Raw genomic sequence first — 24,149 nt, forward strand, 5'->3', positions numbered from 1 at the left:
CTTCAGGCACTGCTGCACCGTCTCTTAGGTTGGCACGGGTTCATGACTGGACCTGTATTCCTGGCGGTCGGTCCGCTACGTCATTCCTCCCTAGTTTGCCGCTAATGCGCGGTACTCGCCTTGATTGGTCTGGTGTGTAGATTTTCCACTGGAGTCATACGGGTTGGCTTGAGAGTGCAAACCTCCCCGAGTCTGCTCCCCCTGCGAAGTCGTTTGTGGTGTGTGACTCTGTGTTATCGCGTGGTCCTGATGGCTGGCTATTCATATCTCTGATTGAATCGATCATTTTATCTTCCATAGCAGAAATTTTGGTTTCCCCTGTAACCAAAGTTTCTCGCGAGGTGTCCTTGTCGTACGGATTATGATAATTGTCTGAATACCCATTATAGATTGCCGATGATATTCTAAGGTCCTGGGATTGAAACGCGGTAACGTTCTCCGTCTTTGCTACTGCCAACACAGAAGAAGAATATTCCAGCAACCTTCTAATTCGTGTTGCAGCCCAGAAAATATAAATCTTATTATTGAATGGATTCTGCGCTGTAAATGACACAAATGTACTGACATTGTTATTGATATAACCTTTCAATCTCTTTCTGTCGTTTACTTAAATTCCACCTTTGTTTTTCCTTTTGAAACATTTCACCAACGAGGCTCTCAAAATGCCGCAAATATTTTGCTTTTTTATCTGCTATATACCTACCCTGACAATAAAACAAATCTACTACTCCATCAATGAAAGAGTAAGTTTTCCTCTGCTGCCGCCTTGCAGATAGCCTTCTCCTCGCTTGTAAGTGCGTGGTTAGGGTGTTTAGCCTTGACCTCTAGAAGCTTCAACCACAGCATCCCGGTGGCATAATAAGATAGCTCTTCTTTTCCCATTCGTCGATCTAGTTGCTTTTCGTCAACTGAGATGTTATTATATATTAGGTATATTATCTTCCGGATCGTTTGTTGGTCTGGTGATTGTCGCTTGAGTTTCACCTCTCTGCCACTTCTGCCCCTTGTGTTCTCTCCCTTCCCGTCATACTCTGCGGGGGCTGAAAAGACGTGGTTAGGCTGTTTAGCCTTGACCTCTAGAAGCTTCGACCACAGCATCGCGGTGGCATAATAAGATAGCTCTTATTTTGCCATTCGTCGATCTAGTTGCTTTTCGTCAACTGCGATATTATTATATACTTCGACGGAAAATGTCCGGTAATTTACTGTAATTAGCCTCAAAACTTTGTCTACCCCAAATATTGCTTCCGATGTAATCGGTTCATTTTTTCTGAGGTGTGGCGTTTGTGGCATATCCACTCGTGACGGTGGTGATTTCGGCCCCAGCCTCCTCTGCGCCGGCGCCTTCTTGCCAATGCGCTTAGGATCGAAATTTTCAGGTTTTCCTCAGTACTACAGTTCATTGTAGGGGGCTTAGTTATGAAAGGACTGAGCACACTTGTTATGTATAGTGATATATATTTATGAATTAAATAATTCATTTAATATCTAAAATTGTCTGGTCCGTTTCAAACAGCTCGTTTTTACCGCGGTTTTAAATTAAGCTTCTCCACTATATTTGTGGTCTTAATAGGCATCTGGTCCGCTCCAAATACTTCGTATATATAGCGGTTTTAATGGTTCATACGCATATGCGTGTATCATGAATCTTCTAATATATACACTCGTGTATTTGTTCTAAAACTTTAAAATCAAATACAAACTGCTGAGGCAGAGTTTGAACAAATCAAAGTAGTCAAAGGAATGAAGATGCGTGACACTCAAATTGAAGAAAACGTCTCCTTTCAATTAAATTATATAGCACATTTTGAATTAAGCGGTCTGAACGTACTCAATAATGAGTTTTTGACTGAGTTAGAGTTGTATTTTATGTTGAAGGTACAAAAACTCCATGTGATCAGGTCCGCTCCTGTTCTCTGGTTTGCATTGCGGTTTTCGACTGTAGTGTTTTAACGCTTTGTTTTAATCATGCGTTGCACTACTTGGTCTAATGCGATGTGTTGTCTTTTGGATATAGCTCGAAACCTTTCTGGTCCAATTCCTGGTGGTAGATTTCTTCCTATATTTCTGTTATATCCCCGTCCATGTGGTATGTATGACCCATGGGTTGGGAGATTCTTCATCTCGTGTCACGCAGCACCATCTTGCAGATCTCACCGTAGCATTTGGTCCTGCTGCTCCTCCTTTGTACAGCTGGAATCCAAATATGTACGATGCTCCAAGGTGAGCGGTCGAGTCGCAAGCAGCTGATGTCGTTTGAACTGTTGCGTTTCTCCAAGGTATATTAACTTCCGGGTCGTTTGTTGGTCTGGTGATTATCGCTTGAGTTTCACCTCCGGCATGCGTTAAATTCTTGAGCACTACCTTTTCATTTCGAAAAGTTTCATATTGTCCAGTTATATCTGAGAAGCTTTTCACGTATTTCAAGTGAAATCTCGTGTTAGGTATGTATTCTGGAAAGCTTGTGGGTGTGATCCCAAAGCCGGCTAACCTTTGTCGTATCTCGACGCGTTTTGGACCTATTGGATAATGCCTCCCAATTAAGTTATTGGTTACTATCGCTCCTTCAGGTATTCCAACGTGAAAGTTTACAACGGGTTCTTCTTCCGTAGATGCTGCCTCCATAACCTTATCTGCAGCTACTCCCAGTGAATGTACTTCTTCAAATAAGACGTGTGTGAGTGGTAACCTCCAAAGTCTTGAGCTACTGTGGTAGGCAATGTTGGAATTTGCAGCTCCGTTTCTTTCCCCATATTGTCGGTAAATGATCCGATCTGCGATAAATACGCAAGGATCAGTTGTGGTACATTAAAAGGTTCGTCAATTGTCGTAGCCTTCCTGATGTCTTTCTAGGCTGATGTTACAGCCACTCGGCACAGTTTTGCTTTGGGTGAAATTGATCGACGGTAAGGCAAAACAGATTGACAAATTCATGTGCTTTGACAAGTTAATGTCACTGTTGGTCCAACAACCCCTGCGCAAATGTCTGGTTCATGGTATAGCCGTTTGCGTTCCGAGGGGTCTGTAATGTGACAGTGTAAATATCCCTTTAAGTTTGTCTCTTTTATCATGTTCACTGTGATGTAATTGCCTTCCTCATTCGAGCCTCCATAACGAATGTTTGGAACTTGGTTCTCTTCAGGCACTGCTGCACCGTCTCTTAGGTTGGCACGGGTTCATGACTGGACCTGTATTCCTGGCGGTCGGTCCGCTACGTCATTCCTCCCTAGTTTGCCGCTAATGCGCGGTACTCGCCTTGATTGGTCTGGTGTGTAGATTTTCCACTGGAGTCATACGGGTTGGCTTGAGAGTGCAAACCTCCCCGAGTCTGCTCCCCCTGCGAAGTCGTTTGTGGTGTGTGACTCTGTGTTATCGCGTGGTCCTGATGGCTGGCTATTCATATCTCTGATTGAATCGATCATTTTATCTTCCATAGCAGAAATTTTGGTTTCTCCTGTAACCAAAGTTTCTCCTTGTCTCTTCTTCTCGTACGGATTATGATAATTGCCTGAATACCCATTATAGATTGCCGAAGATATTCTAAGGTCCTGGGATTGAAACCCGGTAACGTTCTCCGTCTTTGCTACTGCCAACACAGAAGAAGAATATTCCAGCAACCTTCTAATTCGTGTTGCAGCCCAGAAAATATAAATCTTATTATTGAATGGATTCTGCGCTGTAAATGACACAAATGTATTGACATTGTTATTGATGTTACCTTTCAATCTCTTTCTGTCTTTTACTTAAATTCCACCTTTCTTGTTCCTTTTGAAACATTTCACCAACGAGGCTCTCAAAATGCCGCAAATATTTTGCTTTTTTATCTGCTATATACCTACCCTGACATAATAAAACAAATCTACTACTCCATCAATGAAAGAGTTGGTTCTTTCTAAACACTCCATTGCACGATTTAATGTATCTACGATTACCCTGGCGTCTGCCACGATCACACCTGCCCATTCGGTCGTGTGTAGGTTTCGATTTCCTGTAAATAGGCGTATATAGGTTGAGGAATGTTGACGTTTTCCTCTGCTGCCGCCTTGCGGATAGCCTTCTCCTCGCTTGTAAGTGCGTGGTTAGGGTGTTTAGCCTTGACCTCTAGAAGCTTCGACCACAGCATCGCGGTGGCATAATAAGATAGCTCTTATTTTGCCATTCGTCGATCTAGTTGCTTTTCGTCAACTGCGATATTATTATATACTTCGACGGAAAATGTCCGGTAATTTACTGTAATTAGCCTCAAAACTTTGTCTACCCCAAATATTGCTTCCGATGTAATCGGTTCATTTTTTCTGAGGTGTGGCGTTTGTGGCATATCCACTCGTGACGGTGGTGATTTCGGCCCCAGCCTCCTCTGCGCCGGCGCCTTCTTGCCAATGCGCTTAGGATCGAAATTTTCAGGTTTTCCTCAGTACTACAGTTCATTGTAGGGGGCTTAGTTATGAAAGGACTGAGCACACTTGTTATGTATAGTGATATATATTTATGAATTAAATAATTCATTTAATATCTAAAATTGTCTGGTCCGTTTCAAACAGCTCGTTTTTACCGCGGTTTTAAATTAAGCTTCTCCACTATATTTGTGGTCTTAATAGGCATCTGGTCCGCTCCAAATACTTCGTATATATAGCGGTTTTAATGGTTCATACGCATATGCGTGTATCATGAATCTTCTAATATGTACACTCATGTATTTGGTCTAAAACTTTAAAATCAAATACAAACTGCTGAGGCAGAGTTTGAACAAAACAAAGTAGTCAAAGGAATGAAGATGCGTGACACTCAAATTGAAGAAAACGTCTCCTTTCAATTAAATTATATAGCACATTTTGAATTAAGCGGTCTGAACGTACTCAATAATGAGTTTTTGACTGAGTTAGAGTTGTATTTTATGTTGAAGGTACAAAAACTCCATGTGATCAGGTCCGCTCCTGTTCTCTGGTTTGCATTGCGGTTTTCGACTGTAGTGTTTTAACGCTTTGTTTTAATCATGCGTTGCACTACTTGGTCTAATGCGATGTGTTGTCTTTTGGATATAGCTCGAAACCTTTCTGGTCCAATTCCTGGTGGTAGATTTCTTCCTATATTTCTGTTATATCCCCGTCCATGTGGTATGTATGACCCATGGGTTGGGAGATTCTTCATCTCGTGTCACGCAGCACCATCTTGCAGATCTCACCGTAGCATTTGGTCCTGCTGCTCCTCCTTTGTCCAGCTGGAATTCAAATATGTACGATGCTCCAAGGTGAGCGGTCGAGTCGCAAGCAGCTGATGTCGTTTGAACTGTTGCGTTTCTCCAAGGTATATTAACTTCCGGGTCGTTTGTTGGTCTGGTGATTATCGCTTGAGTTTCACCTCCGGCATGCGTTAAATTCTTGAGCACTACCTTTTCATTTCGAAAAGTTTCATATTGTCCAGTTATATCTGAGAAGCTTTTCACGTATTTCAAGTGAAATCTCGTGTTAGGTATGTATTCTGGAAAGCTTGTGGGTGTGATCCCAAAGCCGGCTAACCTTTGTCGTATCTCGACGCGTTTTGGACCTATTGGATAATGCCTCCCAATTAAGTTATTGGTTACTATCGCTCCTTCAGGTATTCCAACGTGAAAGTTTACAACGGGTTCTTCTTCCGTAGATGCTGCCTCCATAACCTTATCTGCAGCTACTCCCAGTGAATGTACTTCTTCAAATAAGACGTGTGTGAGTGGTAACCTCCAAAGTCTTGAGCTACTGTGGTAGGCAATGTTGGAATTTGCAGCTCCGTTTCTTTCCCCATATTGTCGGTAAATGATCCGATCTGCGATAAATACGCAAGGATCAGTTGTGGTACATTAAAAGGTTCGTCAATTGTCGTAGCCTTCCTGATGTCTTTCTAGGCTGATGTTACAGCCACTCGGCACAGTTTTGCTTTGGGTGAAATTGATCGACGGTAAGGCAAAACAGATTGACAAATTCATGTGCTTTGACAAGTTAATGTCACTGTTGGTCCAACAACCCCTGCGCAAATGTCTGGTTCATGGTATAGCCGTTTGCGTTCCGAGGGGTCTGTAATGTGACAGTGTAAATATCCCTTTAAGTTTGTCTCTTTTATCATGTTCACTGTGATGTAATTGCCTTCCTCATTCGAGCCTCCATAACGAATGTTTGGAACTTGGTTCTCTTCAGGCACTGCTGCACCGTCTCTTAGGTTGGCACGGGTTCATGACTGGACCTGTATTCCTGGCGGTCGGTCCGCTACGTCATTCCTCCCTAGTTTCCCACTAATGCGCGGTACTCGCCTTGATTGGTCTGGTGTGTAGATTTTCCACTGGAGTCATACGGGTTGGCTTGAGAGTGCAAACCTCCCCGAGTCTGCTCCCCCTGCGACGTCGTTTGTGGTGTGTGACTCTGTGTTATCGCGTGGTCCTGATGGCTGGCTATTCATATCTCTGATTGAATCAATCATTTTATCTTCCATAGCAGAAATTTTGGTTTCGCACTGCCCCTCCCTGAAAGTCTTCCTGCGGAAATAATCGCCTTTACAGGAAACAGTAGTCACATAGGTTTCCCGTTTACCATGTCAGTTATTTGTGGGAAAGAGTGGTCTACAGCATTATAGTTTGAAACTGAATTCGTCTTCACCATTGTGAATTATCCAACTTGTACTGTAGCTCATGTAACATAGTGGCTGCCACTTTAAGCGACTTCCATACATTCAGTATTATTTCATTAGCATGTAGTTGTGTACACTTTCCAATCCTGTACACAAATAGATTAGGCACTACACATCTGCATTGATAGCAAATTTACTTTCCTTCTTGTGCCCACAAGTTTTTTCAGTGGATGTCCATGCATTGGGAACCAAAATTAGATTTGGGTATTAACAGACGTGCCTCTGAAGTTGACTGATGAATACCATGAGTTGTACCAAGTATGAGAGTTGCAACTCACCAAAACCGTAGGACTGATACCTTCTTTGTTCATATTGTTAATCGCACTGTTTCCCTATTTTGTAATTACCACAGACAGACATTAAATTTTCTTATATCACATTAACATAAGCAAATCAAGCGGTGAGGCATAAGCCTCGTGTCCCGCTGATTTTGTTCTTGTTTCAGCCTCCCAGAAGCACTGTTTATGAGCCTCGTTTCTGAGAAGAAGGTGTGTAGCCATGGAACTTTGCGATCATCGATGTCTGGTGGCGCAGTGGTCACCAGTCTGGTACAGGGTACCAGCCAACATTTCTCGATATTTTCTGTTTCAGGGGAATAAAAAATCTTGAAAAGGGTTTCTGAGGAAGTGTCTTGAGAGTACAGACTACTGTGGCAGCAGTTTCAGGTACAGGCATTTTGAAAAGATAGTTGCAGTTGAAAGTCTTATTCACTTCATTATAGCCTGTTACCAAGGTCTGGAGAAACGTGGGGTAATTTGAAGTTAAAAGATGGCTGTCTTCTGAGTTTAGCACCGTGTAACTCGTCATGATGATGGAAGAAGCAAGGACCTATGAAGCATTAGAAAACGTCTACCAGACTACACAATGCAGCAACCTAGAAGACAGCCATCATTGAACTCACTGCCGGGAGTTTCCTAAATCAAAGTTCAGGTTATTTTTTATGCTAATACTTATCGACAATCTACTCAAATATATGAATTTACTTTTGGCTTTAGAGTCAGATAAAGAGTGATAATTTTACATCAACTTATTTATACTGATAGCAGAATTTAGTTGTTTTAATTAATAAATTTAAAACAAATTTTATAATTTAAAATCAGGAAACTATGTGATGTTTATATATATAACTCTGTGACAGTATAGAAACAATTCTGTCATTAGGTAAATTCTTCTGTACAAGTTTTAATTACATTCTTGAGGAGTCTTGGTAGTGAATGCAGAACATGTGAAGAAATGTGGCCTGGTTTTAAGAAAGAGATTGACCTTACTGCTTCCTTCATACTTTGAGCAGTGTATGGGCTTTTATATGCCATAGTCCAAAAGACAAAGGATCATAATCTTGTGGAAGCTAAGAAAACTGCTTCTAAATCGAAGGCTTTTGTAGTGAAAGCTATTGAACCTACTCGCATATCATTTTGACATATGTACAAAACACCTTCAACTGACACAGAAACAAAGACAATCCATGCCGCCGCATCCAATTCCAGGACACCTCTATCCTGTCAACAAGATCTGGATACGTGGATCGAATGACCAGGGAGGCCATCAAAATTGAATTACAACCCAACAACTTCAACAGTGAGGATCAACTTTGCCTGAGTCAGTCATGTCACTCCCTCCTAATGTTCTGGAAGCATCCCAGAGAGCATTGCTTATCCCACCCACCACTACTCTGCCCTTTTCCGACCAGTGCTCCCTTCCACTCTCCTGCTTCCTGCTGCATCTTGGCCTCCCAACTCCTGTATGTCCCACCAAAAGGACTCCCTGAGGCCCTCAAAAGGGCTGTCCCTCGGACCTTTCCTTCTCCGTCTCTCGCACATGCTACAACATGCCCAAACCCTCCTATTGGTTCCCACCCCCTGCCTGCCAGCATGGACCTCTGATATGTTGGACATCTACCAGACTACATGGCACAACAACCCAGAAGACAGCAATCTCCAGACTCACCACCGTGAAAACCTCAAATCCCACATAGTCTACTAGTACACTGGCAGACTATTGACTGTGGACATTAATGTATTTGCCTTGGCAAACTGAACGACTGTTACCACAGTGAGTACTTTGCCATCTTCTTCTCAAGCTCTACAGTCCACTGTGAACTTTGGCTTCCTGCACAATTCCTCTCCAGGCCCGACGAACTTTGCCATCTAGTGAAGGAAAAATTATCACAAACTTACCCTACAGTCAGTATCAGCCATCAGCCTGATGTGAAAAATGCTGATTTCAAAAGTGGAACTTTGCCTTAAACCGTCAAGTTCTGGATAAAAGTTTCCATTGCTGATTGACCATCGTTTTAATGTGTACTGTACCAGTTACCAAACTGTGTTATTTACGAGTGTATAAGTGTAATGGGAATTAGTGTTTAACCAGACTAGATGGGGCATCAGCAGAAGTCAACTTGGATGAGCCAAGCACTCACCAAAGATGAAGAAGCAACAACCGCTGTAAGCACCATTCCATAAGCCATGGTGGAACAAACCTGTGTTGGAGAAACAGCGCTGTGTGGACAAAGGAGACTCTTAAGTCACACTAAGATTGAAAGTTTCTTTGGTGACAAAACTATTACCTGATGTTTTTATATTTAGGTTTGAGCAGCTACTGAGAGTGAGGTGTAATTTTATGTTCCGTTAATGTTTTACTTCTTATGCAACATGATCCAAAAATTCACGCAAGAAAACCCAATGAGGTCACATGTTTAAGCTCCTTACATACAACAGTCTGTTGTCTTCTAACAGTGTAAGTGCAAAGATATATTTTTCATAAGTGTAACTAGTGTTTGTCATCAAACACCATATGGCATCTCGCTTGAACTTAACTTTCCAGAATGATACATTGTCTGATTCTCCTGTGCCAAACAAATCGAGAATATTGTCTCATGAACCATTTCTATAACAAAAGTTGCACTTCACTGGCTTTTTCAGACACGATTTAAAGAATGAATGCGTGAATTGCTGAGCACAGTGGATATTTCTGGCACACAATATAAGTGTTTTTCTTCTCTGATTTCAATGTATTTTCTTATTATTTTTAGACCATGTGTCAGGAACAGGTTGCTTGACTTTTTGATCACTTGTACATACTATTAGTCGTACAGTTAAATCAATGCCATTTAAAGAAAGTATGTTAATGTAAGAAGTTGTTTATGACAAAGGAAAAGGGTGTTCACGTAAGTGAGAATGTTGACCAGGAGCTGTGAAGGCAAGCCGGATTTTGGCCTTAATTAGAGTTTTGGAGATGCATTAACATTGTGACTTTATCTAAATCTGAAAATTTTCTTTTTGATTTAATATTTCCCTACCGAAATCCAAGAGAATGATTCTGAATGAGTGTACATGGCCTCTGGCGTGGTGTGAAAGCCCGTAAGCCAAGAAGACATTACATGGCCTCTGGCGAGGTGTGAAAACCCGTAAGCCGACAAGAGATAAATAGAAGAGACTCTGATGTATCAGCTTACAACACAGTGTTGTATCTGGGATGTGTGAAAGAGAGTGTGATACAAAAATCGTACTATCTGATTTTGTAGTAATACGATGTATCATGACTTTGTATGGTAAAGGCTATCCACATATTGTATAGTTTCAATAGGAATTTTGTGGGAAGACACATTCCTGTTAGTCACATGTTAAGGCATTTGTTTTTTGTGTGGGAATGAGCATTTATTTTGCCCCAAGAAGTTACATTTATTTCAGAACAGGCTGTAGAAGCCACACAATAGGCAGCGCTTACACGATGTCCTGGGTTCAGCATTCTCACACCCTCGCCAAACTTTTGTCACATTTGGCTAAGGAATCGTTTAACAATTTTGCATGACTTTTCCTTTGTCTGAAGACCTCGCGTATGAGGTGATGTGGGAACTGCACTTGCAGCAGAAATCCTAACACCAAAATTTGTGCCGAGAACCCCATTTCAGTTTTTCTTGTGCCTGGTCAGGTACTTCCTTTTGGTTGGCTGACATATCAAGGTGTTGGTCATCATGTTTGAATTTGCTAGTTCTCCAAAGAGGGGGCATATATTTAAAGTTGTAAAATACATGATAGATCTGTTGTGTGTGAATTTTGGGAAATTTGGCGTCGTGTGTGGGATATCAATAGATATTTGAAACTAGGCAAAAGCAGTGAATTTTGCAGATGACAAGGTCATTACTTCTGAAAGAGGGGTTAGGAAATGGGAATCTGTCAGCACATTCAGTCAGGAGAGTCTGCAGAAGTAAACCATCAGTAGCCATAAACTGTAAGTGATTGTAGAAGTTTGTATTGTGCAATAAACCAGTTTGTATTTATGGACTTGTACACTTACTCTGATCCTTACTGTCAAAGCTCCTAAGGTAAATTAGGTTTCCCATATTTTTCATTCAACATTTCAAGCTTTAAAGCATCGATTGTTTTTATGGAAAGATTGATTGGCTTATGTAGGTTATGTGCTACATGTAGAGGCTCTTTAAGGACTCTAGTAGATTCACAGGTTTGATAATTTTGTTGGTTAATCAGAGCACTTGAAATAAATTGTTTCTTTGTTCTAGTACCATAATGTCAGAAGAGATATAGTACATTGATCTGAATCATTCAAACAGAGATTTCTTTGAAACAGGAAGTCAGATGATGTTCATACGAATATAAAACATGCTAACGGTAAGAAAGTTAAAACTTCCTGGCCACCACACAAAGAAGGTCCTGGAGGTAAGACTTACTACAGTGCAGTCATACAATTTTAATCATGGGAAGCTGTCGTATATTGTGGTGTGGTCCAGAGAATGAGTAGAGAGAGCTATTTGAGCTCTGAATTATGACAGAAGGAAGCTAGCATGCTCGGAGATCTTTCTTGCTTAGAGCATAAAGTTGACTGTGCGTGCACCTAGGAACAAGTTACAACACCAGACCACACTGACATTCTTGTTAGAGTGAGAATATACATTACTATTTCATAGAGAATATGACTTAAGGGATTAAATTATTTGATCAGTTATTAGGCAGTGCCTGACATAGATAATATTCTCAAACACCTTTAGAGATACAGAAAATTAGGTGTATTATGGAAACTGTTAGGAAAGATTGGATTTAGCTATTCTAATGTCTTGTTACCCTCTGTTCCTCGGTGTGGATGCTGTACTGTGTTTGTGATAGTAATTCCTTAAAAATGACTGGATGTTCCCTGTACTCCCAGATTCAATTTCCAGTTTTATTTATTTTGTATCCGAATATACACCATTCAAAGTAGGAATCATTAAATAGAATAATATTAATAACATTGAGATAAAAGAGGAGGTGGGATAAAATTTATTATAGAATAAATATGAAAGTAAATTTACAACATAGACAAAACTATATTTGAATCCAATATCGGGCATGAAGTATGGCAGTGTCTGTACATGTAACCAAATCTTCGCTTTTGCAGGGAGAATCTAAGATGGAGGAAGCCAGGAGGTGATCCATTGTGTGTGTTTGACCACAGGAACACTGGTCTCTCACACAAGGATATCCCCACCTCATTGGGTTTGCCGCACATCTGCCAGTATAGTATGGAGTCTGTTTAAAGTTTTACAGGTGGGCCAGTCTAATTCAGAACCTGGAGGAAGGATATCCTTGGGCTCTAGGCCTGGTGTCTATTTCACTTCTTATTTTCCATAGCTTGGTTCTTTCATTTTTCTGGTTTCCCCTGGAGTGGCGAGATTCTGGCAAGGAAATTTCTTCTACATTTGAGTCCTTGGTTTGGGAGAATTTGCCCATTTCCAGTAAGGTAGTTTGTATTATTGCCATCAACACCGTTCACTTAAAAACAGATAATTGCAGTATTTCTCCATACAGCTGAGTTTATTTTATGCTTTCAAACAGTTTTGATTTCATGTCATTGTTAATTTTATACAACTAAAGTTATTACAACCACAGTAATTTTCTTATTGTTTTGTTAAATTGTGTATGGTTCAAATGATGGAACATCATACCTTTGCACAGTAATGTCAGCACAACGAACCCCCAGCCATTGCTAGTTTTCCTGACCGGATTACGCTACTCATTGTAGCTCCCCAATTTCCTCACGATGCTGGGTTGGCACCGGTCCCATACACCGGTCGAAAGCTCACGAGATAATTTCTTCTCCCCAGAGACTCGAACCAGCGCGCATTCCGTCTCCGAAGCATGATGCCTCAGACCGCGCGGCTATGGCGCGGGACATTGAAATGTATATTCTTGTGTTTTCTAGTGAAATGTTCAGGCATCTAACAAATTGCATTTTGATTAGTGAATTAAGTAAACATTCGCTAACCCCCACCCATAATCCTTGAAAGAAATGGGCTCTTCAAAATATCTCTACTTTTATGTTTATGTAACCTGTTGCGCCAAAAAAAGAGTTCCCACTCCCTCACAAAGGCAGACTGTGAAGAATAATATACACAGCAGATGCACACCGAAGGTTGCTTAGGATAATATTTGGACCTAAGTGTAAAGGAATGGTAGAAGGCTGGATGAAACTGCATACTAGGATTTATACTTCATAAAATATTATCAGGATAGTCAAATGAAGGAGGATGTAACATTAATGGAGATGACAAGAAATTCATGTAAAATGTTGGTTGAAAGAACTCAAAGGAAGAGACCACTTGAAGACTTATACATGGATGGGACAATTTTATTTGAATGGATCTTAGGGTAATGGTTGGGGGGGGGGGGGGTTGAACCACATTCAATTGGTTCAGGACAGGGACCACTGACTGACTTGTGAATTCGGTATTAAACCTTTGAGTTCCATAAAATGCAGGAATTTCTTGACTAGCTGAGTGCACTACAACTTCTCAATAAGAACTCTGCTCCACGCTGGGTCATTTAGTACCCAGTTGATTATGTTTCAAGATCACAAAGTAATTTACAAAGATTCATGTATGTTCTTACTTGGCAGAAGAAGCAGAATTCTCAACAAATGCAAGCGCAGCGTCAAGCCCCTGCATTGCTGTCAACAACAAACTTCTTAACAAGACCCAAAAACTTGTTGGATTCTGGAGACTTTTCATCGCCAATCTTCCGGAACAACTTTGCTGCCTCTTCATAGCCACTGAGTCTTGCTTTCCAGAGCTGAAAAATATAGATAAATGAGTTGCGGAGGTCCCAAACATTCACTTTGCGTCCTGCTGTGTCCACAACAAACTTCTCACCACACAGACTCATTGTGTGTACCTTAAGAACACGCAACACAGCAAATGAATCACTTTTTATAGAATGAGACACAGATGAGTCACAATTCTAACACGTCAAATTTTCTCTTTGTTTAATTACTGAAAACACCGATGCGTCAGACATTGAAGTGTTTCATGCAATGAAATGCAATGGCTGAGGTGACAGAATGATCCTGAATTGCAAATTTTTATGAATTTTTGTGATGTTAAAAATTTTGTATTCCTACTTATATTTTTGAATCTAGATTTTGTTAAAGTGACTGCAAGTAGGAACCAAATAAATTAATTTAAATTAATATCTGGACAGGAAATACAGAAGAGTAAAAAAATTTAATCTTACTTAATGTGGCAATCATTTAATATTTCATTTTAATGAGTTGTACAAATCACACAGTTTTTACTGTCCCCACACCGTGGACTCCTAGGATCCCACAATTTGCAACTTCCTGTCAATATGCCATTTACTAAGGGAGATTACTCAACTACTCAAATTGCATTGTCAAGAGTTCCAACTACGGTTTGTGTACGACACAACACAACGATAACGATGAGGCATTGCTGTTACCAATAAACACAGTTCAAACTGGGCACCATGAAAAGAGTATAATGGTATCTAATGCTAATTTTTTGGAACAGTGTTCTTACTGACATACAGCACCGCTAAGGATCCTTTAAATGCTTAACTTAAAGGTGATATAATAGGCTGGTCCTTATGTATTACCTCCCAGTCACATATCTACTTTTAGTGGCATGAGGTTAACACACGAAAAACATTGATTCATCACTTTTTATGTGTGTGTGTGTAAGATGGGAGCCTTCCCAACAAAATAAACCTTTAGTTTCAATTCTTATAACAACTTTTCTATCCCCTTTTATACTTGTTCTGAAGGAATGTGTGCGTGTATTCACATGCACACACAAAGAAAATATCCTGAACTTCGATCTATAACAAATATTTCATCAAACAAGACACAAGACTGAAGAGAATTAAGCCCACAGATTTACATGTGATATTGTAACATCACCAGCAACAGTGAGGCCTGTAGCCTCCGCTCTTAGAACCTCAAATTCAACTTCACAAGTTCCAGTGCCATCTTCATCACTCGGATGTAGGAGTTGTGGGGGTGGAGGGCAAAGCTACAAGAAAATTGTCAAGGTTGAGAACTGTTCACTTAATTTCAGCAAAAGCGCAGATGCAAGCATAAAAATGTAGGGTCTTCTTTGTTTGTGGCTTCCTTCACTTGTCCCTAGAAATAAATACGATTTCAGCTGAATAAGATACTGAGCATTGAGACTGCCAAGGGGCAGCTTCACATGTGAAAATAAAATCAAGATGGCCCACAGGGAGACCAAGAACAAAGCTGCAGGAATGATGGCAGACAGAAAATAAATACTCTAGATGAAGAGGCACAACGCCTATCACTGGACCTGACCCAACCCATATTAAAAAAATCCCATTTTTTTTCCTTGTAAATTAATTTATTTGCTAAAAACTTAAATACCACAAAGAAACACACCGAAATCCCATCAGATGCTAGCAAGGTGGCTGGTGGAGCAAAGCAGGTGGAATCCAATCGCAAGCGATCTGGTTGAAATTCGGTCGCTTAATGCGGGAGTCGGATAATCGAGGCTCGGTTAGAGAGGTTTTGCTGTATGCAGAAAAATGTGGGGCTGAATCTTGATTTTGAAATTGTGAGGATTATGTAAGAAGCAAGGAATTCCGCAGAGAAAGGAAGAAAGGAAAAAAGCGAAGAATAAGAATTCGAGAGGAAGACAGATTTAAGTATGACCCTGCAATTGATCGCTATTAACGTTCCACATGGTGAAATTAGTCATCTGCTGGTCATAATGACGATCAAAACATAAGCAGTTAATCAGATCATTTAAGTTACAGGCACATTAATAACAAAATGCCAACGCTTTATAATTTTCCCAGTCCTCAGTCAGAGGCTTTAATCTCCGACCTGGCACTCGGCTGCTCTCTTGGGTAAAGCTGTTTCGCTCCAGCGACGAAGGCTGGCTTCACAGCAAATGACAAATGAACATCAATTACCTTGCGAACTGCAAGATGCCGATACAGTTGTCGGCGTCTATCGCGTCCATGAGGAAGTCGCAGCAGAGTTCAATAACTCCTGGTACCCACAAGTAGTCAGCCGTCTCGATCAGCCGACACGCATTGTCGGAGCGGATGTCCAACTCGCGAGAATAAACATAATCCAGTATCTGGGTCATCTCCTCCGAGCTAATTCCGTGGAGGAGAACATCAGTCACCTCACTGGAGTGCAGTGATGTCGTGAAGAGAGTCCTGAAACGTCGATTTGGAGAAACGGAGAGCAGAAAATTACAAGTCATGCGCATAAAGTTTAAGTTTTTATGACTGACGTAGCCAAATAAAAGTATCCGTTTGTCAATGTGGTGAATGAATTTTTGTTACCAGAATAATTAAAAAATTCCCAGAATGTGTACGAATGGGACCAGATTAACTGCGAGAGCGTAAAGGGCGGGCGAAGGCTTAAAATAATTTAACCTAAAAATCTGAAAGCAAGCAGCGAACATTTGTACTATAGAATGTCACCCTCGTTTCATACTTACCCTTCACTCCTTCAAGAGATGTCTGAGGTCATAACAACTACTACAGAAATTTTAAAGCCAAACAATATTTCAATATACATCGCGGGCTGTACATTCCACCGATTGATCAGTTCGTGATATGAAATTATTTGTTGTCAAAAGATTTTCCTGACAATAAACAACTTAAAAGAAAAGCCGATGTTTCTATGTGACCTTTAAAAAGTGATCACCAACCAGCAAACAATTTCGTATTACAAATTAAGGGATTTGCATTGCAAGGCAAACGGAAAGATTTTATTTTCGGAAACTGAAAAAGGGGCACAGCTCGTAACAAGACGTGAGACACGTCTCTTGGAAAACAAAAGCGATGGCTCACGGTTATAATTCATTCCTCATTTCAAGAACGCACCGCGATTTTATTTAAAACACAAGCAAATTAACGTATGCATAAATTATCGATCGAGTTTCTAGTATCAATGAAACACATCTCGCGAAGATTTTTTGTTAAAGTTTATTTCAGACAGAGCAGCACACAGCAGCTTTCAATGTTCCGGGCATTACCAACTTTCTTCTGGATTTTATCGGTAGTCTTTATGTATTAAAACCAAGAAGTTTTGGAAATGGAATATTTCTATTTCTCCCTCCAGATCGATTGACTGTCACCTTGGTACAGCCGCACTTAAGAATTAGTACAAAAATGACGTACTTCTTCAGGGGTGTTGTCTCGTAGAAATTATCGGACGTGTCAGAGGCGCTTACTGCCTCCATCATCAAGGAAAAAGGCAGGAAGTACGTCTGAAATGCCACTCAGTTTCTACGGCGCAACGTCCAGAAGACATTCTCCTTCTCTTTCCTCTCCGCCGTGAGATTTCATGACAACGAACAAATAACAAAAGACAATCAGCCTTATAAAAATACAGGTTTCTGCGTCAAAGGGAATAAAACATTTCACATACGAATTGACGTTTATCATGTCCTTATTTCACGTGTTAATAAACCACATCAGTGAATAAACAAACCTGAAATATTCGCTGCGCATCGACAGAATCAGTCTGTGGACTCGAAAGACGCCGCCGTCCTCCAACCTCAACACCGCGTCACACAAGAGGTTCTTCTCTCTTAGCTTATTCAGACGGACCAATGCTTTGGTGTACGTGAACCTGCCGCCGACTTGAAAACAGCTGCGACTTTGGTTTGACTCCATCTCCTGAAAAACAGTCGATCGCTGTTACAGATTTTTCTTCATACCGACGCGTGTGCACATCAACTGAGAGTGACTGAGAGGGAACACGGTACTGAGAAGAATATCTGGTCCTGCGAGAGAGTTACTGTCAAGGGAATGGGGAAAGCTGAGTAATATGGAGCTTTATAGATCTCTTCACTAATTAATAAATTGTAGGCTGTCAGATCAAGGGTGATTAGTTGGGCGGGGCATGTAGTACACATGGCAGGGACAAGAAATGCAACTTTTTAATCGGAAGACCTGAAAAGAAAAGGTCAGTTGACAGTCCTATGAGTTGCTGGGATAATATTAAAATGGATCTTAGAGGGTGGAGAATGAAGGTGTTGATTGCTTGTGGAAGTGGCTTAGAGGCGGGGTCTTGTAAACACGGACATGAAACTTTATGTTTCTTAAAAGGCGAGGCATTTGATTACCTGGGCTACTGTTAGATTCTCAAGCAGGGCTTCGGCTCCATAGATTCAGTTTGTTTCTTTGTTATAGAAATGCCTGTTGAGATGCAATACAAAATGTCAAAGATCTAAATGTGACATAAAACTAAATAGAGGGCTTACAGAACACGAAGCCCTCCAAGAGACCCTGCCCTGGGCCAACAAAATCCAGTTTCCTTCAACTCCTATCTCCCATAGATCCCGCCTGAGATTATCCTCCCATCTACGTCTAGGTCTCCCCAGCGGTCTTTTCCCCTCAGGCTTCCCAAATAGTGGACCCAACCAACCAGATGTCTTAAGGAACTCGAAGGTTCATCTCCGAATTAACCAAAGCCCTCCACCGGACCCTGTCCTGGGCCAACAAAATCCAGTTTCCTTCAACTCCTACCTCCCATAGATCCCGCCTGAGATTATCCTCCCGTCTACGTCTAGGTCTCCCCAGCGACCTCTTCTACTCAGGCTTTCCAAAAATACCCGGTGCACACCTCTCGCCCCATCCATGCATTCCACATGCCCCGCCAATATCACTCTTCTTGGCTAAATCACCCTGAAAATGTGACTGATTTAGGCAATATTAAGTCATGCCGCGTGTTTGTCATTACTCGCATAAAGTTAAATCTCCTTATATGTAATCCACGTAGACATTGCTTATAAAATATCAATGTAATCCATAAAGTCTTAGATGCCTCTGCTCTGGTGAATCGATTTTAAAAAATTACGAAAAGAATATGTCCTAGAATTTGCATGATCTTCGATGCAGGACCAGGCAGTTAAATAAATTTTGCAAAAAGAAGGTTACGCCTTTTCATAAGCATAAAATTTTCGAGTTCTTCTCTCTCTGTAGAACTAAAAGTGCGTAAGAGCTTACATGATTAAGGACTTTCCTGCCCAAATTACAAATTTATATACACTACAAGCACAAAATGTAATTTAAATTTATCAAATGAAGGCGAGATTTACAGTTGGGAACAGTCACAAAAACTCTAAGTTGTTCTAACGCATGCCTAGATCACGCTACTCACACACTGCAATGTGCAATATATTCTATGGTACTCGGCTTGTCAAAGAATAGCCCACTTCCTTTACTGAACCAGAAGATTCATTATCGTGTTCGGAAAGCCAATTCGCTACATCGAGTCTCCCTAAGATCCATCTTAATGTTATCCTCCCACCTACGTCGAGGTCTTCCCAGAGGTCTCCTCCCTTCAGGCCTTGTAAACACTCACCTCGCCCTAAAAACATCGGCTGAGGAGCTCGTCATGCATTCTTCTCTCTTATCTGTCCCACTCCCGGTTTGGGTCCAAACATCTTCCTCGACACTCTGTTCTCAGAGACCCTCGGTCTATGTTCCTCCCTCAAAGTGAAAGACCACGTTTTGCACCCATAAATTCTTTGCACTCAATAATAGCAAACATTCCCCGGATTTAATCTGCTGTTGTAGGGAGATAATAAGAGGGAGATTCGTCGATAATTAGGCTTGTAAAACCGAAATAAAATTTCTTCTCAGTTCCATAAAACGCTTTAATAATGTCGATGTATCAGGAATTGTAAAGTTTTAGAATTATTGTTCAGAATACAAACCCCACTTCTTAGAATCCACATATTTTTAATAAGATTCTGGGCTACGAATCACCTTTTATTCCTTTAAAATGATAATTGCCAGCTGGAATGTTATTTTATTATAAATGATGCCGTGAACAAACAGAAGTCAATCTAATGTCACTTGAAATTGTGTTAAAAAAGTTTAATTCTCTTACACGAGTTCACAAATGCAGATGAAAACATTAAATGTGATGAACAATAATAGTAAATAGGAATCCCTTACCTCAAATTTTCTTCAATTATAAGAGACCACGATGTATACCCGCAAAGACCAATTTAATCAAAATTAAAATGGAAAGAGTGGAGGGCGGTTTGACAGATTTCTTAATAATTCTTATATAAGATAAGAACTTGTAATATTCTAAAACGTTTTTAACAACACAAAATTATCTACTCAACGACGCACTTCTTCTACAAGCGAATCACAGCTCAGCTCTTTCCGCAATAACGAAAGCGGATTGTTGTCGGCGATAATGTAACACAACAATGCCGAGTAATGTAATGTAATGTAACATTTCCTAGGTAGCAACAATGCCGAGTAAACAGATGACGTAACAATTAGTTTCTTAGGTAAAACAATGGAGTGCAATACGGTTAATTCAGGCTATTATACTGCATGCATAAGAAAGGAGAAAAGAGCCTTACGGCATGCTCAGCCAAGATTGTTGCAGGCGTGGGTTAGAAATTCCAATCATTTTTCTTGCATTGGTATGCGCTCAGGTGTTCACGTAAAGGCTGACCATTGTCGGTCCATATTTACACATTGTTAGTAGTTAAAAAGTACAAAGAGAATTACTCTAACTTATAATTTGTTTACATTTAATAATTAATTCTAAGTTCTTTCCCTATAAGAAGACAACACGTTTAAAAATAATGAGAAGATTGCAATTTCATTGCCCTTATTTAAAAATAACGCCCGGCTTCAGTATAGTTGATTAATTTTAAAGATTATTTTTGAGGGGCCCGAGCGCTGTTGAGCCCATCGCCCCTGGGTCAGAGAAAACGTTTCCCCCCTTCGAACCCCGGCAAAGATGTTTTCTGTTGTTAGGACATCAAGCACTAGGGTAGAATGGCGCTAAGGCGAATTCTGTTCTTGTTCCTGGGAAATGATTTGACTGACTAAAGTCACAAGCTCGAAAACCGTCTGAGACCCAGAAGATGAATTTGTAAGAAGCTGTCGTATTTCCCCTTAGTAAATACCGGAGAGTCTACCGGCCATGTGTAGACTCGAAATTGAGGATTGACATTTCTTTACTCGTTCGCTTGTGGCTCGTGAAGAAGGTACGTGGCGCGATTATTCCTCAAGACAAATGAGAGAACACAGGAAGATCAGAACTCTGGGGAAAGTGTCCTGAGTTCGATTTCCGGCTAGGGCGGTTCCTTTAACTCCGAAACTAAGCGAGACAGAACAATGGCGCCAGGATCAGAGTTTTTGCCTCCAAGAGGAGATTACGGAAACGGAGGCCTCGACACTGGGTTCGACTCCTGACAAGAAGAATGGTTTATGTTGACAGGAACACAACCGCGTTAAGAGAGCGAAAATCTTTCGTTTCGGACAGGAAGTTACAGGATCTAAGGTCACAGTCCCGAGTCTGTCTTAAGAAAACACCATTCCTGCGTAAGAAACGCTTTGCTGGAAATGGTAATCAGAGCCTCATAACTGGAAGGAGGGTTTTGTCGCGTCGGAAGACTTGACGGTCTGCTAATTGGGCTGGGGGGGGAGGTTCACGTCAGCTGAAGGATTCAATGATTTGGGGTTGGCGGGCCGTCCTCCTTTCGAAATATACTCTTGTACGTACCTTATAACTGAGGAAAAGCTCGGAAAACCTCACTCATCCCCAAATTTCTACTAGCGCCAAGTAAAACTTCTGTGTTTTCCTTTATCAAAATAGTCGTTTTCAAATTAAATTTCAAATGTGTCTAGTCTAAATAAATCATGTCTCGGATCTATCAAAAAGTTTTTCCGGCGCTTTTATCAAAGCAGGTTCACGAACATTGACCTCCTACGATTTTAATTCCGAGAAACAGAATTTACGTTCCCTCGATATGACGCCAGCAGTTAATATGAAGATTTCACACTTGTCAGTTAGTTCATCATCGTTTAAAACCGAAAAGCAACAAGTGACTTTGGCTACTGTTACGCACTGAACTCAAGGAAAACTTCTTAGTTCTCACGACACTTCGTGCATGAACCATCAGCTTTAGCAACTTCAACGCTGCATTCTGTATTTATGGGTTGCGCTGCAAGCAGTGATTATTTGCAGTTGTTAAATATTTTTTAGACCGTCTTCCGATTTAAAGATTTACGAAATTAATTCAAGAGATTTTTTCGTATTGCTGTAGAAGTTGAAATATTTACCATAAATGCAGAAGGTATTTGAAGTACAACAACCTCGTGCTGTAGAAAACAGTTCAATGGAAATTCTACCTCAAATTGTTTAGTATTCGTGACAGCACAAATAAAATCAGACAATCGGCCGTTGCCAATAACACGACATAAAAAGAACCAGCAGCTATCCTCCCTTAAGGACGAAAGTGTCTACAGAATTCCTCCGGTAGCCAACATTACAGAAGTAGAGCCCTCTAGATTCAACGAGATCTTTCATATGGCGTTGCTGGCATGTGAATGTTAAACGATTGCACATCAACCCTCACGATACCACAGTTAATTACAAAAATAATTACAAATAATAATAACAATAATAATACATAGGAATCCCTTACCTCAAAATTACTTCAGTAGTAAGAGACCACGATGTCCACTGGCAATGATCAATTAATCAAAAATGAAATGGACAGAGTGGAGGGCATTATCATAGATTCCTTAATAATTCTTATATACGACAAGAACTTGTGATATTCTGAAGGGATTTTACCAGCATAAATTTATCTACTCTACGACGCACATCTTCTACAACCGATTCACAACTCAGCTCTTTCCGCAATAACGAAAGCCCATTTCCGTGGCACGGGTGATTTGCTCAAGACTTGAGGTACACGGGGACATTTAGCGAACCTTCGTGCTTTCTGCAGCGGAACGTCGTCTAATGTCCAGGTTGGTGAGTGCGCGAAAAACGCCTTCCTCTTAACTTAAAATGCTTATACTGTCTATGAACAGGCGATTTCTCTTGATTAAAATTAGCAGCGGAAGAAATTATCAGGCGAATTTTGTATGCTCAAAGCCAAGATGACGTTGACGTAATAATAATCATAAGCAGCAGCAACTACAAGAAAAATAACGACCTAATTGACTCTTTAACCCACTAGGCTTCAAAGTACACTCTATACTTCATCCATCATCAACTTCAGAGACTTGCGAAAATCTTTTGTATACTCGTTTTTTGTGCTCTCACGTAAACTTACTCCAAGCCGGTGCCACCCCCCCCCACCCCGCGGGGGACTTTACAACCCTGAACCTTTCTCCAGCATTCTTACCCCCTGGCAGACAGATGGACAGACAAACATGGTCCTGCCCATGTAATTTCTTTGTTTAATAGTGAAGTGTGATGTCCATGCCAGTTTCTCGTTTTCCTGAAACACATTTATTCTGCTTCTGCCAGCTTCAGGAAGCTTCTAGTCTGACTCCCCAGCAGAGCGTGGCTGCACCCACAGATTTTAATCAGTGACTTGAGCATCAACAGAACAGAATTTCCTAAGAGGGCGTGTTCATCAAAAACAAGTCTCACTGTAGTTCGGGGTTGCTGGACACAGACGAGCAGACGTGGGTTTGACCTCAGATCCTAAATCGTAAATTCAATTAGTGACACAAAACATACGGGGAACACCCACTTAACCCAACAACTTGATTACACTTTTTTCTCCGTGAACAAACAAGCGACCAGCCGTATATCCGTCGAACCAGCTGATACGATGAACAGGCTGTAAAAACAAGAACCTAGTTCTACAGCATCAGTAACCAACGTACCTTCATTACTCCTCCATATCGAAGGTTTGACGTCACATTCACAAGGCCCAGACGACGTGACGCTCTATACGCCCTGGCTTACATCCACAAGTTGACGCAATTTATAAAATGTATGCGGAATGGGCGATAGACTCAACGGCGCCCGGGCCCCTCAATAATCGTCTCAAAAGTTAATCAATTATACTGAAACCGAGCGTTATTTTTAAATAAGGGCAATGAAATTGCAGTTTTTTCTTCAAGTCTCTCCTCATTATTTTTAAATGTGTTCTCTTCTTATAGGGAAAGTGCTTAGTATTATGACTAAATGTAACCAAATTATAAGTTAGAGTAATTTATTGACGTAAATACGTCTATATTTTAGGGTCAGTGTCATTCGGCAAAAATGTAACGAAAAAGTGTAACGAAAAAGGGAAACGAAAAAGTGTAACTTCATTGTTATGTTACCTTGGAAACGTCAATTGTTTACACGGCATTATTGTTACCTAGGAAACTCCATCTGTTTATCAACAAATCGACAATAATGGTTACCTAGGAACCGTTACATTACCTTACATTACCTTACCT

The 24,149-nt window shown here is 40.8% G+C and overlaps 2 protein-coding genes across 4 annotated transcripts in view; one reads left to right on the top strand and one right to left on the bottom strand.

Annotated features, from left to right (window-relative positions):
• LOC110839612 (kelch-like protein 10) overlaps nt 1–24,149 on the top strand; it is a 165,206-nt gene that overhangs the window by 126,987 nt on the left and 14,070 nt on the right. The window lies entirely within an intron of this gene.
• LOC147874479 (kelch-like protein 17) lies at nt 11,905–23,018 on the bottom strand. Of its 3 annotated transcripts, none has more exons than XM_087345222.1 (5): nt 22,385–23,018; nt 17,407–17,594; nt 15,870–16,121; nt 13,536–13,715; nt 11,905–12,865 (listed from the first exon to the last, which is right to left on the bottom strand). In XM_087345222.1, exons 2-5 carry the CDS (start codon nt 17,589–17,591, stop codon nt 12,727–12,729), a joined length of 756 nt encoding a protein of 251 aa, XP_087201348.1. In that variant the 5' UTR covers nt 17,592–17,594; nt 22,385–23,018; the 3' UTR covers nt 11,905–12,726. The 3 variants fall into 3 exon arrangements, with proteins under 3 accessions (XP_087201348.1, XP_087201347.1, XP_087201349.1); XM_087345221.1 differs by lacking the exon at nt 22,385–23,018 and adding an exon at nt 19,884–20,479; XM_087345223.1 differs by lacking the exons at nt 17,407–17,594; nt 22,385–23,018 and adding an exon at nt 17,094–17,395.

Source organism: Zootermopsis nevadensis, unplaced genomic scaffold, assembly GCF_977971745.1.
Source record: "Zootermopsis nevadensis isolate Lab colony 2312 unplaced genomic scaffold, Znev_1.0 Znev_ptg000008l, whole genome shotgun sequence".
In the NCBI taxonomy this organism is placed as follows: Eukaryota; Metazoa; Arthropoda; class Insecta; order Blattodea; family Termopsidae; genus Zootermopsis; species Zootermopsis nevadensis.